This window comes from Schistocerca gregaria, chromosome 4 (assembly GCF_023897955.1).
Source record: "Schistocerca gregaria isolate iqSchGreg1 chromosome 4, iqSchGreg1.2, whole genome shotgun sequence".
NCBI classification, from domain to species: Eukaryota; Metazoa; Arthropoda; class Insecta; order Orthoptera; family Acrididae; genus Schistocerca; species Schistocerca gregaria.
In genome coordinates, this window is record NC_064923.1 from 356,322,871 (window position 1) to 356,344,518 (window position 21,648).

The window sequence follows — 21,648 nt, forward strand, 5'->3', positions numbered from 1 at the left end:
GTGTTCTCTATAAGGCGGCGGCATTCGTGAGAAGCGAGGTGGGTAACGTTCAACTTCCAAGGACCACGGCTGTGCCATACCTTCTGGCGGCCGAGGGTAAAAGCGCAGATGTAGGCCTTGTGGTCAGAAAAAGCTGTGGGCTAAACTTCGGCAGCTCTTGTCCCCACAGCTATGGAGCGCGAGATGTAAATCCGGTCGATGCGGCTGGAGGAATGGCTGGTGTAGTGAATAAATCCGGGCCGACCGCCACAAACATGTTCCCACGAGTCCACCAATTGAAGATTATTTATAACTGTCGTAAGTTCTGCGCAAGGAGAATGATGTGGTAACTGATCCTTAGGTGCTTGGCTACAGTTGAAGTCCCCTCCCATTATCAAGGCGTCCTGACGGCCCATAAAGAGGGGCGTGATTGTATGACCGAAAAAGGAGGATCGTTCGCGACGCCGACCAAATCCTGACGGTGCATAGATGTTAATAAGTTTGACTCCTTGGATATTAAGAGCCATGCCTCTGGCGTCAGGGAGATACTCGACGTCTTCTGCGGATGTACCTTCGCGGAGGAGGACCGCCACACCACTGCCATTGGCAGACGCATGTGAGACCCAAGTCTTGTAACCGTAGGGTCCCTTGAAGTCTGCGACACACACCTCTTGAAGGAGCGCAATGTCGATGTCTGCTGTGTTGAGTAGATCCTGTAGCATCGCTAGTTTATGTCGGGCACGTATGTTGTTGATGTTAATCGTCGCTAGACGGTACGTTTGGTCAGTCAGGTCGGCAACTGGGTTGTGTAGGAGGCCAGGTGTGGGCGGCAGGGGCGGCCCCACAGAGGCTGACGATACATCCGTAGTCACTGTTGTTGGTTGGTGCTGGGTACGGCCGAGGGAGCATCTCGGCCTTCGGCATCCTCCTGGTGCTGTGGCTCGTCCTCGACATCATCCACCCAAGAATCAGATGTAGCAATTCGTAACTGTTGATTATTGCTGTCAGTAGAGCGCTCGCGCGCATGTTCAGTAGCAGAAGTGATGTTGTCAGACTGAGGCTCAAAAATTGTATCCACCGTAGCATCGTGATGGGAAGGGTGAGTTGTGGTGGTAGAGTCCTGAGTGTCGTCCGACGCCGGATGTTCGTCCGGGTCACACATCCGAAGCAGGCAATCATCGGAAGGCGTATGGCGCCGTTTCTTGCGTTTTCGAGGGGACCGTTGTTTCCGAACATGTTGTTCTGTGTCAGAGTGCGGGCGACAATCATCTGATGCGGTCTCCATTGGTAGGAAGGCAGAGGTCGGGACAATTTCAGTTTCTACTTCCATCTTCTCTTTAGGCTCGTCTTGGTGGCACAATTGATCACCGTCTTGAGGCAAGTCTGCCGATGACGTCGTAGAGGGTGATATGCTGTCCGCCACACTGTCATCGACCACTGACTGCAAAATGGTGTTACGATCCTGGGCAGGAACAGCTGTTGCGGTTGCAACCGCTGCATACGTGATGGGGAGTGAAGTAGGCATCGCCGGGGATGGAACTTTACCAACCGGTGTCTGAGTCAGTCGGCGTTGAATGCAGGCCGATCGGACATGTCCTTCCTGGCCACAGCCGGCGCAAGTACGCGGTTGTCGGTCGTACATGGCAATGGCTCTACAGCCGCCAATTAGTAAGTAGGATGGCACATGCTTCGTCACTTCAATCTTAATTTATCACACTCCATTTAAGACGGGGTACGTCTCAAACGTTTGCCATTTTTCAGCCAGGTGGCTTATCACGTTGCCGTACGGTTTGAAAGCTGTCATCACAACATCTGGCGCGACTTCGAATGGCAGCTCTAAGACCCTCAGAGTGCGAAGGCCTAATCCATCGTGGTCGATCGTGACAGTTCCTATGTGACCATCAGAATGCTTGTATTTAAGTCCATGATCGTGTCGGCACACAACATCAGTGCACGCCTTTTCATTGATCATTTTTATGGAGGCGACACTTTGTGTTACAGAAAAGTGGAACCCAATGATGTCTTGAGGTGCAATATGAAGTTCTTCCCGGATGAAACGTTCAGTGTCAAGTGCTCGAGGTCTTGCGTAGTACGCTTGAAATGTGATCTTAATTGTGGACTTGCGATACGAGTGCGCCATGGCACTACGGAGACACGGACGCGTGACACTCGCCGCAGCGGAAAGTAAACAGTAAACACTAGCGCGCGGTGCGCTAACAGGGGGACACGGGCACGACGACCTTGCCCCACCGCTGCTAACAGCGGACTGCAACCTTGCGCTGTCGCCGCTGTCGGCGAAAAGCGTTTACCATAAGGGTACAGAATAGGTAGTTGTAAAAGTTTCTTTCCTCGATTTCTGGAAAAGTTTTAGTTTTCGAACCCCATACCCAATGATGAAAAATGCTCTATTGACAATTATCGATCGATCCCTCCAATTTTGAGTCGATTGCTAGTCATAACCTTTAGGGGTGATTTTCTCAAAATTGCGGGGGTGTTGACCCAAAATATATTAGATTCCTTCGTTTTAGGTTGTACACAAGCGACCTGCAAAATTTGAGCCGAATCGGTTGGCCGTGTCTGAGGCCTTCCCCCTGTGAGACCAAAATGTAAAGATCAGGCGCGTGACATCTATGATGGTGGGTGAACTGGGTCGCTGGTATGTCGGGATGTACCGCAGATCCGTGCCAACGAGTGTCTGCATTGGCGGTGACGGTAATGTTGGTGGAACGTGTCGAACGGTGGACCGTCAGATAAACATTCCCCACTGAAAACGTCTTACAGTTACAATGGCAGAAACTGACCCGGAAAGGTGGTCGTAGGCTTTCCTTGATGTAGGTGGCTACTGGGTGATTCTGAATGCATACAGACACAAAATTTATCTGCTCTTTAAGTAATTACCTGTGTGTATGTTCACTTTTCGAAGTAGGCAACTGCACATGGTGGTCAGTTTTTGAGTCGAGTCGACTGTGCTCGGAGGAAAACCTAAGCTGAGTTGACGCTACAACATTTTTTTTCCCATTTTAGGGACTTGAGTTTCTCTATGACTACTGAGCTGTACCACTCATAGGTATGCTTCAAATGAGTTATGAAACAGTCAAGCCTATATTTTCAACTGAAAATCACGCGATATTAATGTTGGTCGTTGATGAGAAGGACATTTGCTTTTTTTGCATTTGAATCACATTTCCTGGGGAGCCCTATGAAGTTTATTTAATGTTTTCGGCAATTGCTGCAAAATTGACCTTTTTAATGTTAATAACGTATTGCCTGGAAATATGGAGTCAATTGGGGGCAACTTGTAGGTCTTTCATACATTCAGTAACAGTCCTCCGTTTTACACTATTGGAAGTTATTTGTCTTTAATTTATCTGTGGCTTCGTGGTGATTATTGACTTCACTAGTAAACAGAATGTGGCTAGAACAAAAGTTTAAGGAAATACGTTACTTGCATGTTTTTACTGGGCACCTCCACTCTACTCCATGTTCTGTTTCTCTGTCTTTCCGAAATTTGTTTCTTCCAACAACGATCAGCTTACGCCCTCTTTCACTTGTTGTATGTTCTACACGAAGGTTGCAATCCATTTCTAATTTTCTCTTGACATACGAGGAGTAGAAATTGGCACAAAGAGCACAGCACACGCAAATAGTGACTAATGATAACAGCGCTATCAATAGTTCAGTGCAAACATTACTAAGTAGCAAATAGAACTCTCGTGGGCAGTAGATGTGTTTGTAACATATCTCTTCTAAGCAGTCGACCTGTCTCATGAAGTGATGCTAAATATGCTCTCATGCAATTGAGCAAACATTACTTTTCGCTCGCAATCTGTACCCACCCGCGGCAACAGCCACTGAAGCGGGTTGATGTCAGCAATCTTCCGCCAGGAGGTCGGCGCACGGCGCAATGGCAGCTGGCGGCATGGTGCTTCGATCAGCATGGCAGCAGAGTGCTGATGCAAGGCCACGGCAACTCCTGGCGATGGTCAGAAGGATGCAGCATTGGCTGCTTGGGCAGCTCAGCTGAATACAGACTGGAACAGTTGGGGTTAAACTGCGACTTCTGGCATTCCTGATGACAGCCGTCAGTGCCCAGTATGGCTGACGAAAAGTAACGACGTATGTCTGCACAGGGCGGTAGTGGCTGGACACCTGGACGCTCCAGACTCCAGCCCATGGCCCACGGGGGAAGTGACGTTGGCAGATGGTAGTCACCCAGTGGGTGGCCCGGTGGTGTGGAGGCGGCAAGCGGGCTGCATACAAATTCAGTTCAGGCGACTGCCAACAGCTACTGGTAACAAAGCTAGCTGCTTCATCTCAGACTTTGAACGCACTACTTCTCGTGACTAGCTGCTGGCATTAACTGTGTAACTGGGCTTACTGTACACAACTGACCTCTACTTACTCGGACGTGCTTAATGATGTAGTATAAACGAATGTATGAGTCGGACTGGCTAACATTCCCCAAATGGCATCCTTCTGCCTCTAAGTCACAATGGGCTGGGGTGGACAGATGTAATCGTTCAAAACTATGACTTCGTTTGCCTCGGTTTTCCTATCTCATCAACTCCTCCAGAAACCCCGTCGGAGATGTTAGGTGTCACAACTTCGGCATTCAAGGACACTTGCCATCACGTTCTGTGTGCAGAATATGCGTTCTGCGTACTGAAAACGAGCTCTTGGGCCATGGCACCTACTTGCCGAGCTGACGTGCAGGTCCTTCCTCATGACATCATTCTGCTGAACTCATACAAGAACCGTTCGTTACACCATGTGAAGTCGTGGTGCAACAGTAGAAACAATTTCCTTAGCACATCACAGTGGGGATTCTTGAAGAGTTAGTCGACATTCAGTCACCAAATACTACAAGCCTTTGGTATTTTTTGTGGTCACTCCTAGGCGTTTGAGTCCTTAGGTCATGTTACTCTGTCAAAAAACGAAAGTTTTATGGGTTTGATGCTTTTATAAGCATGTGGTTTGAATCATATTTAACACAAAGAATGCAAAAAATTGTGTTAAATAATTCAAACAGTGTTGCAAGGTGAGAAAAGTTTAGTGACTGGAGAGGAACTGCGAAGGGAGTCCGACAAGCTTCAGTTTTGGATGCGCAATATACATGAAAGACCTTCAAGTAGAATGGGTACATTTAGTAGAAATAAACAGTGTTATACTAAATCCGTTAGAGAGAAAGCAAAAACGAAGAAATTGTTAATTATGTGTTTCAAAGAATTATTAAGTGAAGCTCTGAAAATACTCTCTCCCTTAATTTTGAGAAAGCACACAATATTTAGCTCTGTACAACAAATGAGGTCATAACAACAGTTTATGTAGCACATGAACAGAAACAGGGTAGAGTGCTCCAAATTTGTGGGAGTACATGTTGATAAAAACTGAACTGTAAGAAATATATTACTGAGCTACTCAATCAATTATGTTCCGCTACTTTTCTTCTCCATACAATTGCTAGTCTTTGAAATAAACGAATGAACATCTTAAAGTGATTTGCATATTCCCTGCAAATGATGTCTTACGGAGTAATTTACTGGGGTAACTTATGACTTTGAAACAAAGTGTTATTGCAAGAAAATGAGCAGTAGGAAAAACGCGTGTTGCTCAACTGCAATCATCTTGTAGGCACCTCGTCAACGAGTTAGGTATTTTAACTGCACCTTCACAAAATATATGTTTGTTAGTGATATTTGTCATAAAAAATCCATCGCAATTTGAGAGGAATGGTGATGTCCATACATATAAAGCTGCAAGAAAAAAAAAGACCTTTATTACCCATTATTAAAGCTGTCATTGATTCAGAAAGAAGTTCACTATCATCAACAAAAGTTTTGTGTCATTTAAGCAATAACGTAAAATGACTAACATTTAGAAATGCAGGTTTTAGATGTGACCTAAAATCATTTCTTCTAAACAACTCCTTCTTTTCTTAGACGCGTTACTAGCACAGTAATATGCTTTTTCCAGTGCAAGTTTTCATCAACGTACAAAAGTGCGGAGCATTCTACCCTGTTTACTGACATCTCTTAGTCTGTAAATAAAAAGTCACATAGTAGGGCTGAAAAGTAACATGTTCAGTAATGTTGACACTAATCGTGTGTACATATCCTGCAAAGTGGCTTGTTCCATATCATTTCGATATAAAGATCGCCCGAATGATGTGCCAAACATGTAGCTGATTAAGTAAGAGTTTGTGCACCAACACTGGTGCGCCACTGGTGAGTCCTCCAGCAGTGGGAGGTGTGCGTTCGTCAGAGGACAACGCCCTATACTCATACATACTAAAGCAACTTCTTTCCATAAGTGATACTGGAACTTTGTTCGCCATGGCAAAACTGGTAGCTCCACCAGCCTTAATAATTTTAGCGTACGTAGCTCCGAAAAGAGCTAGGTGAATTGGTGTCTCCTCGAGCAGATAGGACAGCTGCTGCTTCAGAGTCTAGGAGTAAAGACAGACTCTCTGCCCCAAGTCGTTCACTGGTTTCTTGGGAAAGACATTGTCGATTTCCTGCCCCATCCTCGAACAATCCGAGCTCGTGTTGCGTCTCTAATGACCTCGATGTCGACTGGAGGTTAAATCCTAATCATCCTTCCTTTCTTCGTAACTGCTAGGAACAGAGAAAAATGAAAGTTAGCATGTGGAAAAAAATTCACACGATCGACATATCATTTGGCATGCCTCACCCCTTCTCCCTCAGACCTAAGTTTCCTCTTACATGAGCTCTTCGTGGATAACCCTTTAAAAATAGAAATAATAATGCAAATGGAATGTTTATCCTTTGAAAATAACCTATAAGTCTAATTCCTCTGTAAAAATCTTATTCCACTGCTAAATACTAAAATAAGAAACAGTTTACAGTATTCGAAATTAATAAAGTACTCCGGGCTGTTATGCAGTGGTCTAAGGGATTTCACTTAATAACCCGACGGTTTCGTGAGGAAAAGTTGGACAAAATACCACGTTATTTTATATTAATGTGTTAAAAATAGAACACTGTTTAACTTTGTAAGTTTTACGTTACATGTAATGAAAACTCAACAGTAAGTACTTAAATTTTCTGTAATTGGTCTTGAAAGGAATTGAAAATTGATAAATATTGTCAAAATTTTTATGTATACAACTGGAAAGGATAACAAAAATTTGTGAGTGGTATGAAAGAAAAATCGCATCAATTTAAACTGACATGTCCATCACTGAAATGGTTTCAGATAAAATGTTTGCTACAGTCTTTGGGCCACATGATATTTATTATTTATTTAATAGTCCAAACTCACATGTTTGAAAATATATGACAACAGAAGCCAAAGCGTTCCAGTAAACATGGGTCCGCAAACGAGCCTTTTGCGAAATACTTTTCTTCTGCAAGTGTGGTTACAAGCCACCACAGACTTTGGTAAGTGATTTTGTCCTAGTTAGCACACACTATTTTATTGAGTCTCCTTTCTAAATGGAATGAAATTCCAAGTTGGCCAATACTTGAGACTGAATTCAATGGTGGCATTCGCAAATATGTTGCAAATGGCTAGTTTGCGGATTCATGTTTTTGCTTGGATTATTGAATTTTTCAATAAGCCATTATACGAAAGATAGCCAACAAGAAAAGCATCTTAATTGAAATGGTTTCTGCAATACTTCTTAGATAAACTAACAGTATATTTTGGCAGTACGATTGTTCATTAACTATTAGTCTATAAACAAAAGATTGTAGTTGATTAATTGTAGTTGACTGATAGCGATCAACGCTACATGTAGTTTCCCACAGGAATCACCCAATTTTAGAGCTTATACCTTCCTTTTATAGACAGTCACCGAAAGGGAACGCAGACTTGTAATGTCGGGCGTTTTCCTTTTCATCAGTTTCTTCACAGTAATAAATTAAATTCGGCTCCTGCTGTTCCTCACCTACAGTAGTTGAACCTGATGCAGCAACCTCGTTTTTTTTAATGTAATGATAATATCCTACAAGATGCAAACTAAAGTTCACATTCACTGAATGGTTAGACTTGCTTCACTCTCGTCTCCCACGAACACTTTCTCTGTTTGTAAGGCCTGCAAAGGAGCATAACACAGAGATGTTAACACTGTGTCCGCATTCCAAAGAAATTATTCTAGTTTCGATCATTTTACCGGTACCCGTGACTGAAATGTGAGGTGAGATCGAAGGTTTCCAAAGATATGGCCACCTTACATACATTCAGTTGTATAGAGACCTATAGTTTAAGGTGCACTCCAAAACATGGTGTAACTTGGCATTTCTCGATCGCAGGTTCGAATCCTGCCTCGGACATGGTTGTGTGTGATGTCCTTAGGTTGGTTAGGTTTAAGTAGTTCTAAGTTCTACGGGACTGCTGACCTCAGCAGTTAAGTCCGATAGTGCTCAGAGCCATTTGAACCAAGGCATTGTCAAAGGTGAAATAAACAAAAGATAAGTCAGTCGAAAATGCTATGGACAGCAATGGATTCAACCAGCTAATTTTCAATTACAATCTGACATTTCTCCTCTGTATGTCCATTTTTGTATAAGATGGTTGAGGAAATGTTGCCGTTCAACATATATCATAAAATTAAAAACATCTTCCACTGCCAATAATTTGAGTATAATTTGTTTACTGGACCAGTTTCGACGTTTCACTACACCATCTTCAGGCCCCTTGACCAACGTGTAGGATGAATCGAGCGTCTTGTGCAGTTGCAAGGGGGGGTCAATGTTAAGTAACTGGTACCCGTGGTATGACGCTCTCAATGTGTGTTTAAGTTATTATAATTTGATATTTTATCCATGTTGGATCTTATGAACTCCGCGACCGTTTACGATAGTCGGTGAATGACGCGAACAGTCACAAATACTTTTTGAATGTTTATTTTACTGTCATAACCGGTTTCGGATATCATGACCATCTTCCAGTGGCCAGTATTTTTCGTTAAATAGATGTATTGTTAGAGAATGTCGTCTGCTCCGCAATACATTTCAGTAGAGGGCGGTTCGTTTTGTTGTCGTTCATGTGGTTTTCTAGCTCGATTTTAAACACGCATTTTAAGAATATTATGAAGTGTACCACAATATCTTATTTAGAATATGTGTGCTGTTGAGGAATTCAAGAACATATCGAGCTAGAAAATCACGTGGACCGCAACAAAACGAACAGACATCTGCTGGAAAGTATTGTGGAGCAGACGACATGCTGTCGACCAAAACATCTATGTAACAAAAAATATTAGCCATCTGAAGAGGAGCATGGTACCGCAAAACCGGTTATGTCAGTAAAATAAATTATTCAGGCCCCTTGACCAACGTGTAGGATGAATCGAGCGTCTTGTGAGGTTGCAAGGGGGGGTCAATGTTAAGTAACTGGTACCCGTGGTATGACGCTCTCAATGTGTGTTTAAGTTATTATAATTTGATATTTTATCCATGTTGGATCTTATGAACTCCGCGACCGTTTACGATAGTCGGTGAATGACGCGAACAGTCACAAATACTTTTTGAATGTTTATTTTACTGTCATAACCGGTTTCGGATATCATGACCATCTTCCAGTGGCCAGTATTTTTCGTTAAATAGATGTATTGTTAGAGAATGTCGTCTGCTCCGCAATACATTTCAGTAGAGGGCGGTTCGTTTTGTTGTCGTTCATGTGGTTTTCTAGCTCGATTTTAAACACGCATTTTAAGAATATTATGAAGTGTACCACAATATCTTATTTAGAATATGTGTGCTGTTGAGGAATTCAAGAACATATCGAGCTAGAAAATCACATGGACCGCAACAAAACGAACAGACATCTGCTGGAAAGTATTGTGGAGCAGACGACATGCTGTCGACCAAAACATCTATGTAACAAAAAATATTAGCCATCTGAAGAGGAGCATGGTACCGCAAAACCGGTTATGTCAGTAAAATAAATTATTCAGGCCCCTTGACCAACGTGTAGGATGAATCGAGCGTCTTGTGAGGTTGCAAGGGGGGGTCAATGTTAAGTAACTGGTACCCGTGGTATGACGCTCTCAATGTGTGTTTAAGTTATTATAATTTGATATTTTATCCATGTTGGATCTTATGAACTCCGCGACCGTTTACGATAGTCGGTGAATGACGCGAACAGTCACAAATACTTTTTGAATGTTTATTTTACTGTCATAACCGGTTTCGGATATCATGACCATCTTCCAGTGGCCAGTATTTTTCGTTAAATAGATGTATTGTTAGAGAATGTCGTCTGCTCCGCAATACATTTCAGTAGAGGGCGGTTCGTTTTGTTGTCGTTCATGTGGTTTTCTAGCTCGATTTTAAACACGCATTTTAAGAATATTATGAAGTGTACCACAATATCTTATTTAGAATATGTGTGCTGTTGAGGAATTCAAGAACATATCGAGCTAGAAAATCACATGGACCGCAACAAAACGAACAGACATCTGCTGGAAAGTATTGTGGAGCAGACGACATGCTGTCGACCAAAACATCTATGTAACAAAAAATATTAGCCATCTGAAGAGGAGTATGGTACCGCAAAACCGGTTATGCCAGTAAAATAAATTATTCAAAAAATATTTGTGGCTCATTGCGTCTTTCACCGACGATAATGATAAATTATTATTCTTTGGTCGTAGTGGGCTAAATTCTGTTGAATGCATAGAGAAAATCTTTAATCCATCCACTATAAGTTATTCACAGCAATTAAATAATGATGCTTTCGACTGACTTTTGTAAATTATTTTTAATCTGATGTAGGGCGCGAAACTATTTTCACACCTGAGATCACAAATCTAGACCAAGAGCTCATGCATATTCATAGGGCAGAGTTCGTTAAACTGCAAGCACAAAAAAACACTATTGAAGTTATTACTTACTAAATATTTCTGAAATAATAAAACAGAGATGATTTGTTTTCAGCTTGCTTCGTAATGACGTACTTGGCTTATTAACCCAATGGGATACACAGAATGAAAAATTATTAAAATCTTTGGAACATATATTCTGAGTTTTACCATATTTCAAAAATCCACTGTTGATCTTTAGAAGAACTCGGCTCCCACCGCCCTATTTAATAAAAATCCTATTGTACGCCTTAATGGCAAACAACAATGAAAATTGAAACTTCCTGGCAGATTAAAACTGTGTGCCCAAACGAGACTCGAACTCGGGACCTTTGCCTTTCGCGGGCAAGTGCTCTACCAACTGAGCTACTGAAGCACGACTCACGCCCGGTACTCACAGCTTTACTTCTGACAGTATCCGTCTCCTACCTTCCAAACTTTACAGAAGCTCTCCTGCGCCGAAGTGGCGTTAAATGGAAAGACTTGCACCAGGCGAACGGTCTACCTGACGGGAGGACCTAGCCACACCACATTATTATTATCTGCGAGAGACTTTTCGTCCGCTACTTACTGAAAGGTCTTTGACCCCACAGCACTGTACATTCAGTATATTTATGCGGTTATTTCATTCATTTCGTTCCCGGAGACGATACAGTAGACTTGTGATTTTAAAACCCAGTCCCATCGTTAATCAATTGAAGACTGCTAAACAAACATACAAACAGAATTGTAGTGATCTCTGAGTTGCAACCAGAAGTCTATTGACGTCAGTTACTTACTATTGGCCCCTATTTCGACTGCACCAGAAATTGATTCCACCTACACGTTGGTCAGGGGCCTGGAGATGGTGTAATGAAACGCCGAAACAAGTGGCATAAATGCATTATATTCAAATTATAGACGGCTGAAGGTGTTCCTAATTTTACAATTTACACCCATAATTAGTGAACACTAGTAATAAATTACAAGTGCAGCTAGAAAATGCAATATTAAGCTATTTGAGGACTAGCAGGATAGGACCACGTGCTTTCAGCTGTGCAAACAAAACGTGAACACAGTATTGTTTGTTATGTGTGGTGAGAACACTGTAGACTGAGGTCTGGCCGTGGTGTCTGAGCAGGCTACCGCTTCCCGCGCGACGACCAGCAGCTACAGACCCTGATCGACCTGCAGGACGTGCGTTCGCGCGCCTTTGACATGACTGGAGGCAAGCTCAGTGCCATGCCGTGGCTGCGCTTCATCCAGCCCGAGGCAACGGGCTACAACGCGATCACCAAGTTCAACGACATGGCAAGCGCCTTTTGTATGGTAAGTACTGGTAGTCATGTTGTGAAGCATGCGCTCAGTGGATAAGGATAAAACTTTGTAGCTAACTGGAGTGAAGAAACCGAAGCGCTTGAAAGTTTGCCTGGTGGCGAGGTGAAGCTAGTCCCCTGACTTGAATAAAACCTGTATCTCAGTGCTGTGTAGATACACCCCCATGAATTTTCACTCTCTATATCACTTTCGAGGATAGCAGAATGCATAAGAATCTATTTGGGCCTGTCTCTAATGAAAATTCATGGGTTGGTCTCCTTTGCATAATTTGCAAGATGTTGAATAATCTATCCCAAAAATGTGGTTCAGTATGGGACAACATAAAGTGGTGATATATATTACTGAATGCAAGCGAAGTTTAAAATGACAATGAGATTTATTGATTTGAGGCACAAATGAATCCAGCCTTCAGATACTATGAAAATGCAAGACTATTCCAAGTGCATGACAAGCACAACAAGTTTCCATCCATAACTAGGTGGCAAAGTTGAAGTGGGCGCCTATAAAATGTTTGTAGGTCCCTTTTCCCCACTGTGAGTGAGCTGACTATCCTAACAAATCGCTAATTCCTTAACACGTGGTACAAGGACTGAGTAACAATGTTCAGCTACAAAATCCCACATGAAAATTATAACCATTGTCTACACTATGCGCCGCGTGAGGTAGCCACGTGGTCTAGGGCGCCTTGTCTCGGTCTGTGCGGCTCCCCTAGTCGGAGGTTCGAGTCCTCTGTCGGGCATGGGTGTTTGTTGTGAGACAGGCCCAAATAGATTCTTATGCATTCTGCTATCCTTGAAAGTGATATATAGAGTGACAATTCCTGGGGGTGTATCTACACAGCACTGAGATACAGGTTTTGTTCAAGTCAGGGACTGGCTTCACCTCGCCACCAGGCAAACTTTCAAGTGCTTCGGTTTCTTCACTCCAGTTAGTTTAAGTTAGGTTAAGTAGTGTGTAGGATCCGGGACCGATGAACTAAGTGGTTTGGTCCCGTAAAACCTTGCCACAAATTTCCAAATTTTTGTACACTATAGGCGCAGAAGTGGTGCTGGAGTAGGGGGGGGGGGGGGGGAATCAAATTAACTGGCTGAGTTTCACTTTGTCAGAGCTGCCAAATACTTTACTAGATACCGTCCTCGATTTGTGTGGAGTCAACTATCAGTGATGGCCTGCACTGCTGGCTGCATTCAGACCTGCTGAACATCCCAAATAGTTTTGGGCATGGCCGATGTTCTGATAAGTTGCGATACCGAAACCGAGTTTGGCAATCCCGATCAGCATCTTTAAAAACTGTCTGGCCTATGAGACAGTGAATACTCTTAACTCGACCGTCTCCAGTCTCTACTTCACGTCTTCTCCCTCTTGGCGGACTGGGATCGAGTGCCATAGAGGAAGGTTTCTCTCTACAAATGCCGACAAAATTAAAATGCAGCGACCCCACCAAGCTACTAAACGCAAGTGTACAAATCGGCCCACGCAAACCCTCCAAAACTTCACGAAACATCTATTCCATTTGAGTCTTGCCGAGAAAAATTAGCGTAGCTTTGTTACGTCAGCAAGCGTCACCCACTGTCCACCAATCAGTCTGCTCCTTTAATGTGCATGTGTGGAGATAGCGGCATGAGGAACCTAACCGTCATATCAAAGTACAGTGCGTACATGTTGTGCTAGCTTGGCTGACATCCTGCTGTCACTGAGCCGCAATTCCAAGGAAACAGCGATACAAAGCCCATCAGCTGTGACCCAGGTGCCACTAAGTCGTGGTGGCAGGTTCCACGCAATCCTCACCGCCTTCCCTCAGGTAGAGAGAGCGCCCCTGGGCCCGACGTTCCTGGAACCCAGCCGAATTGGCCTAACACAACACCCCTGTCTCACTCAGTTCTCCCACACGGAATGTCCACCAACAGATCTTGGAAAATAGCGAATGTAGAACAGGAAAGTCAAAACGACATTCGGTGAAAGTAAAAACAAGGGTGTTAACATTAAGAGTGAAACGGGAATTCTACGGTTAAATGCAGAGGAGCGAGTGGATAGGTGGGAAGAGTACATAGAAGACCTCTATAAGTGGGTATAAGAAGAAACAGGAGTCGATTTAGAAGCAATGGGGGATCAAGTATTAGAATCAGAATTTAAGAGAGCTTTGGAGGATTTAAGAGTAAACAGGGCAGAGGGGATAGACGTGTATTTGTTCATATTGAGATACAGAGTCCTAAAGTTTAATGAGCGCTGAAAAATCTGCAGTTGAGATACCAGAAATATTCAAGAACATGGCTTCTTGCTGGAGATGAACCATTCTTTATGTTTGTTTGGATCATCCATTTCACAAGTATTATAGGCATAAAAGTGGAGGTAATAGACTTGTACCATTTTTGAAATAATCCCTTCATATATTCATAGCTTTACCATATTTCGAAAATCCACTGTTAATCTTTAGAAGAACTTGGCTCCCTTGGCCATATTTAATAAAAATCTTATTATACACCTTAATGATGGCAGATCAGAATTTCTCAAATCATTGGGGAAAATGGCAACAAACCGACCATTCCTGTTGGTGTGTAGAATCTATGAGTCTGGCGACATACCATCTGACTTTTGAAACAATATCATCCACACAGTTCCGAAGACTACTAGAGCTGATAAGTGCGAGAATTACCGCACAATCAGCTTAACAGCTCTTTCTTCCAAGAAAAATATGTAGAAGAATGGAAAAGGAAATTGAAGATGTGTCACATGAAAATCTGCTTAACTTTAGGAAAGGTAAAGGCTCTACAGAGGCAATGCTGACATTGCTGTCGATAACAGAAGCAAGACTAAAGAAAAATCAAGACTCTTTCATAGGATTTGTCGACTTGGAAAAGGTGTTGGACAAAGTAAAATGGTGCAAGATTTTCGAGATTCTGAGACAAATAGGGGTAAGCTATCGAGACAGACGGGTAAGATAAATATGCAGAAGAGCCAAGAGGCAATAATAATACTGGACGACCAAGATTAAAAAGGGTGTAAGATGGGATGAAATCTTCCGCCCCTATTGTTCAGCCTGTACATCGAACAAGCAATAACGGAAATAAAAGAAAGATTAAGGAATAGAATGAAAATTCAAGGTGAAAGGATATCAATGATACCATTCGCTGATGACATTGGTATCCTGAGTGAAAGTGAAGAAGAATTACATGATCTGCTGAATGGAATGAACTGTCTAATGAGTATTGAATATGAATTGAGAGTAAGTCGAAGAAAGACGAAAGTAATGAGAAGTAGCAGAAATGAGAACAGCGATTAACATGAGGATTGAGGGTAACGAAGTAGATAAAGTTAAGGAATTCTGCTACCAAGGCAACAAAATAACCAATGACGGAAAGAGCTAAGCGGACATCAAAAGCAGAGTAGCGATGGCAAAAATGATATTCCTAGTCAAGAGAAGACGAGTAGTATCTAACGTAAGGCTTACTTTGAGGCGGAAATTTCTGAGAATGTAGTTTAGAGCACAGCACTGAATGGTAGTGAGATACGGACTGTGGGAAAACCGGAACAGAAGAGAATTGAAGCATTTGATGTATCGTGCTACAGAAAAATGTTGAAAATTAGGTGGACTGTTAAGGTAAGCAGTGAGGAGATTCTGTGCGGAACAGGAGAGGAAAAGAATATGCGGTTATCACTGGCAAGGATAAGGAACAGGATGATAGGACATCCGTTAAGACATCAGGAAATAACTTCCGTAGTACTAGAGGGAGCTGCAGAGGGTAAAAACTGTAGATGAAGACAGAGATTGGAATACATGCAGAAAATAGCTGAAGATGTAGGTTGCAAGTGTTATCTAAGAATGAAGAGATTGACACAAGAGAGGAGTTCGTGGCGGTCGCATCATACTAGTCAGAAGGCTGATGGTTCAGAATTAAAAAAGGTAACACTGGTCACCTGGTTTAATTCGAGCAACGGGTAACTACAGCCCTTGCTACCTTATCACATTCATAGCGAAAAGCAAATTGAAGAAAACAAATGAGAGTGAACAAGTGAAAAAAAGTTTGGTGTCTCCCATACTTGTAGTTAAAAATCAATTTATAAACTTTAGTAAAAAATAGGTAATGCTCATACATAAGTACAGAGATATTTTTCCCTGATTCTTGTGAGTTGATACCTAGATTCATTTAAAAGTTACTAATTATCTCCATTGTGTTGGTTTTCGTTTCTACGAAATCCAACAAAACAAATATTCATCAGTGACGACATTTTTTTATTAGATAAGCAAAATAGGTTCACATCTCGCATGTTATTTTGCTTTTTATGTCGGAATACTTTTATATTTTCACGACAAAATATGTATGACATGTATCAATAAACTTCTAGAATGTTCTTCTTTTTTTCATTTTAAGTTAGTGCTTTTTTCCGCAGGTTGAAGTAAAAATTATTTTCCTTGAAACGTTTTTGCAGCGTGAGGTTTTTTACGGAATTTTTACTAACCCTTGAAATGTTTCACCAAGTTGCAATGCTGTAAGACAGTGAGATAACCTTGATCTCCCTGGTCATTGCCATATTCCGGTGATAGCTTAGATGTACGATCAGATCCTAACATCTATCATCCGTGTTGCCGCCCAGGCAACGTTAAAAGTTCCGCTGTTTCTTAACAACATTTGTCAAAATACCTCTCACACCCACCTTTATTTTCTCGTGTATTACAATAATTATTGTATGTGGTTTTCTTTTGTCGTCCGAGCAGTGACTGCTGGGCCAAAAAACTATAAAATTTGATTAATTTAAGCACGCTTTGCCACATATTTCAGTGCCTTCACATTAACTGACTAAGCGAGTTTCGTGAACATGTACCTGAGAGGGTTTCATTTAATATAACTGTTTATATGAGTCTTATTTACATAGTTTCTAATCTCCACATCTATCCTTAATTTAAGTCAGTAACTTGATCAGAATCATAGAGATTACGCTAGAGACCCTGGTTGATTACGCCTGCAAGTAGGAGAGGAAGCCGATGACTGGGTCACAGTCTGGACAGGAAGCTGCAAGGTGGTTGCTCGTTTTAACAAGAGCAGGCTGCACTAGCAGAGTTTATTACAAAGTCTCGCTAGGTTGGTTCGATGTGACTACCATTTGGATGTGGCAAACATTCCACCAATAATAATTTTCTTCCCGTACTCGTTGCAACAAATAGGGCGTAACTTGTGCAACGGCAGCATAGATTAGATTTTTCAGGTCGGCTATATTGTTTGGTAGGGAAGGAGCGTACGTACCTCAAAGAAAGAAATCCAGTGATGTCAGGCCTGGGGACCCAGGTTACCATGTGATTCACCCTTTAAGGTCAATCCACCAACCTGGGAAGCAATTATCGAGGAAGCCACGAACATCAGTGAGGAAATGAAGTAGTACACCGTCTTTCTGGTTGTAAAACACCCCGTCTCGGTCATCTTCATAGATCTGTGGAATTAAGAAGTTTTCTAGCATATCCAAATACACAACACCAATGACAGTTTCCTCATAATCGTCAACGAGCGGCAATCTGGTGATTTATCATGTCGCAGTGAAAAACTCGTCTCAACAAAGATCTTGAGCCAAGAGTAATTAAGGGCCTGCGTGGAGGTTCTTTAGCGTATCCAGCGAAAAATTTACGCCGATCACTTGTAGCAGAGTTCGTTTCATGAAGCCAAAACACACAGCAATCACGCTCCACATTGGTGAAAATAGCCATTTTAATCATGTTCTCCTGGTGGCGGAATGGAGTACTGATGCTCTGCATGAGTCAAATTTGAGGTCATTAGCTAAAAAATGACAATCTACCGACTGTGCAAGTTATCTCAATAGATTTCTGTATCATTCAAAAGCTTTATAGTCCTTTTTGACTCACTGTGTATACACCATCTCTGAACGTCTACAAAATACCTTTCTAGATCTTCATTAGTCTTTAATTTGAATCAAGACCATTCTCAGACAAATTTCTTTAGTTGTACGAGTAGGAGGCAGCAGAGAGCGCTAACTGATGAGAAGAGCACAATCGTTATCTCGAATCGTCCAATTTTCTCTTTGCATATAGGTTCATTAAGATTGTAATTTTTAGTGTAAGCTTCCAACGCTTCATACTATAGGACAAATACCCGTCTGTCGACAGCTTTCAGTTGTGAAACGCAAAGGCCCCGGTAGTATCGAAGCTACGTGATTGTTGACAATTCTTGGGCCAGCAGTGTTTTTCGTTCTTTGAGCACGCATACTCTGATATCCAGCCTGATTAGAGATGAGTCGAACTCGTTCATTCCCGTGAACTACTTCATTCATTTCACTCTTTGCCGCGTAGCGTTCAAATGAAGTAGTTCATTCATGAAGTACCGAAGCCTGGCGAAGTTGCCCAGCTGCGGCTACGCTCGCTTCTCCTCCCTCTTTCAATAAAGCTTCGTAATACTTCATAATTTTACCAACAGATGGCCGAACTAGGCCGTAAAGTGCACGCAACGTTTTACGCTCTTACAGCGTCTGACTTAAATATAGTATGGTCAAAGGGGACAAAGGAAAGATAAACAGAGAAGCCTGTCACATGTAAAGAAGGTATTACATTTAATCTTGCTGGACATTTTCTCATGAAGCGCCGAAAAAAGTCTTTATCTGCCAAATGAAACAGTATTTGTTGTATTCATGGACTGAAAACTACGGCTACCAACGAAATGCAGTCCAATTTAATGTTCCTTTTAAAATTTAATCCAAAATAGAATGAGTATGTTTACCACTGTCACAAAGTCTATATACCTACGTTAAGAAATTATTCATAAGTTTTCCTGTAGATTTTTTGTTGAGAATAATAACCCTCCTTCAAAACTTAAACTGTCACCTGTAGTCATTGGTACGATTTCCGGTAAAATCCCTCTTTCAGTGTTATTAACAAACCTTTTATTTTCACGTTGGGTGTGGATGCTCACACAGCCAGCCTCTTAGTTTGTATCTTTAATATTCATTTGTCTGCAAGCGCTGCCAACGGTAGGCTACCCGTCGACGAGGAGTGTAACTGCACAATTAGTCATGGGTAATGATATCAGCACTGCAGGAAGCAACTGACGCAGCTTTCCCCTCGCCCTCAACTACCCAACTTTCGTAAACGTATCGTTCCCCACAAACACCGCGCGATTCGTCGACAGGCAGTAGAGGGAGGATTGAAGTGAAGGGAGAATGAGTGACGTTGCGCCCATGTAGTGGGAGAGGGAGAGGGGAAGAGAGTGAGTGAACTACAGAAAAGTGTCGAGTGTGCTATCTGTGAAGAGTTTGAAGTACCAGTTCATTGAAATTAAGTGGTTAGTTCACACTTCACTTGAGTGAAGCGTTCATTTGAACGACTCATTCACGAGCTCCCATCACTAAGCCTGACGAGTTTGAAAGCCCGCCGTAGCGCTATCTTCCAGCCTATCAGCGCTTGCGGCTGCCCTTAAACGATCTCATTGTGTTACAGTACAACGTTATTGTAAACGACTGAAGCGATTTCAGAATTTTTTATAGCTATATAGGCCGAGCGGTTCTAGGCGCTTCAATCCGGATCCGCGCTGCTGCTACGATCGCAGGTTCGAATCCTGCCTCGGGTATGGATGTGGGTGATATCCTTAGGTTAGTTAGATTTTAGTAGTTCTAAATCTAGGGGACTAATGACCTCAGATGTTACGTCCCATAGTGCTTAGAGCCTTTCAACCATTTTTTGGACCTATATTATTTAACATATTGTCCAGCTACATAATTTTACATATTGTCGCAGGGCTTTGCAGAACTCAGATACACTCTTTTACAAGTGCTCCATATGTGCCCTCTCCCTATCGGTTCTGCGGACGTCAAGTTGATCACCAAGTTTTTCCCACTATCGGCGCATAATGTCCCTATTAATGGCTCAAATGGCTCTGAGCACTATGGGACTTGTCATCTGTGGTCATCAGTCACCTAGAACTTAGAACTACTTAAACCTAACTAACCTAAGGAGGCAGGATTCGAACCTGCGACCGTAGCGGTCACGCGGTTCCAGACTGAAGCGCCTAGAACAGCACGGCCATACTGGCCGGCTCCCTATCATTATGTTCAAAGGTACTGTCGATGCAAGCACGCAGTTCTCATGGGTTTGTTGGTGGCGAAGACGTAAACACTGAGTCTTTCACATAACCCCACACAAAAAAATCGCATGGGGTTAGGTCGGTAGAGCGTCTGTGCCATGGCATGAATTACTGATGATCATCCCCTCTTTTCCCAAGAACGATCCATCAGGTTCTCATTTTCTGTTTGAGAATTCACGAATATCATGATGAAAGGGGGAGGGGGGATGAAGCCCACACTGTTAGCATCCAGTTGCAACATGAGCCAGTGTTCCAGCAAATCAAGATACACATGTTCAGTAACCGTCATTTCTCAGAAGAAAAATGGACTGTAATTTTTAAACCGTGAGACTAAACGGAACTCATTAACTTTTTGTGGATTTGAATGTGCTGCACTACAGAAGGGGGATTCTCTGTCTCTGAGAGCCGGCCTCTGTGGCCGAGCGATTCTATGCGCTTCAGCGTGGAACCGTGCGACCGCTACGGTCGCAGGTTCGAATCCTGCCTCGGGCGTGGATGTGTGTGATGTCCTTAGGTTGGTTAGGTTTAATTCTAAGTTCTAGGGGACTGATGACCTCAGATGTTAAGTCTCATAGTGCTCGGAGCCATTTGAACCATTTGTATCTGAGAATTGCACATTGTGCTTGTTTACTGTGCCATTCACGAATAATGTTGTTTCGCCACTGGATATGAGTTTCACTCAAAACCCCTCCTCTACCGTAAACTGTGCAGTTGAGCTGAAAATTCAGTTCACAGTGTTTGATATTTTCATCGGGAATAAGGGCTTGTGGCCATTGCAGGCGGTAAGGGTTCAGGTTAAGTTATTTCCTCAAGATCTTCCAAATGTTCTATTGTGATAGGTTCAGCTCTTTGCTACCTCTATTCGTCGACTTCTGTGTGCTACATGTACGAGGTGCGTTCAAGTTCTAAGGCCTCCAATTTTTTTCTCCGGACTGGAAAGAGATAGAAACATGCGCATTGTTTTAAAATGAGGCCGCGTTCATTGTCAATACGTCCCAGAGATGGCAGCACCATACGGCAGATGGAATTTTACCGCCAGCTGCGAGAATGAGAACTGTTTTAAATACTTAAAATGGCGACGTTTTCCTTACCTTACGTGGTGTGAAACCAATTGAAATTCATCGACAGTTGAAGGAGACATGTGGTGATGGAGTTATGGATGTGTCGAAAGTGCGTTCGTGGGTGCGACAGTTTAATGAAGGCAGAACATCGTGTGACAACAAACCGAAACAACCTTGGGCTCCCACAAGCCGGTCTGACGACATGATCGAGAAAGTGGAGAGAATTGTTTTGGGGGATCGCCGAATGGCTGTTGAATGATCGCCTCCAGAGTTGGCATTTCTGTATGTTCTGTGCACACAATCCTGCATGAAGACCTGAAAATGCGGTAAGTGTCATCCAGGTGGGTGCCACGAATGCCGACGGACGATCACATGGCTGCCCGTGTGG

The 21,648-nt window shown here is 42.7% G+C and overlaps 1 protein-coding gene across 1 annotated transcript in view; it reads left to right on the forward strand.

Moving 5' to 3' along the window:
- The window catches only part of LOC126268099 (methyl farnesoate epoxidase-like), a 327,355-nt gene that overhangs the window by 210,640 nt on the left and 95,067 nt on the right, over positions 1 to 21,648 (forward strand). The window contains exon 4 of the mRNA XM_049973607.1: positions 11,925 to 12,112. Within this exon, the coding sequence (XP_049829564.1) occupies positions 11,925 to 12,112 (188 nt within the window). The remainder of the gene's footprint in view (positions 1 to 11,924; positions 12,113 to 21,648) is intronic.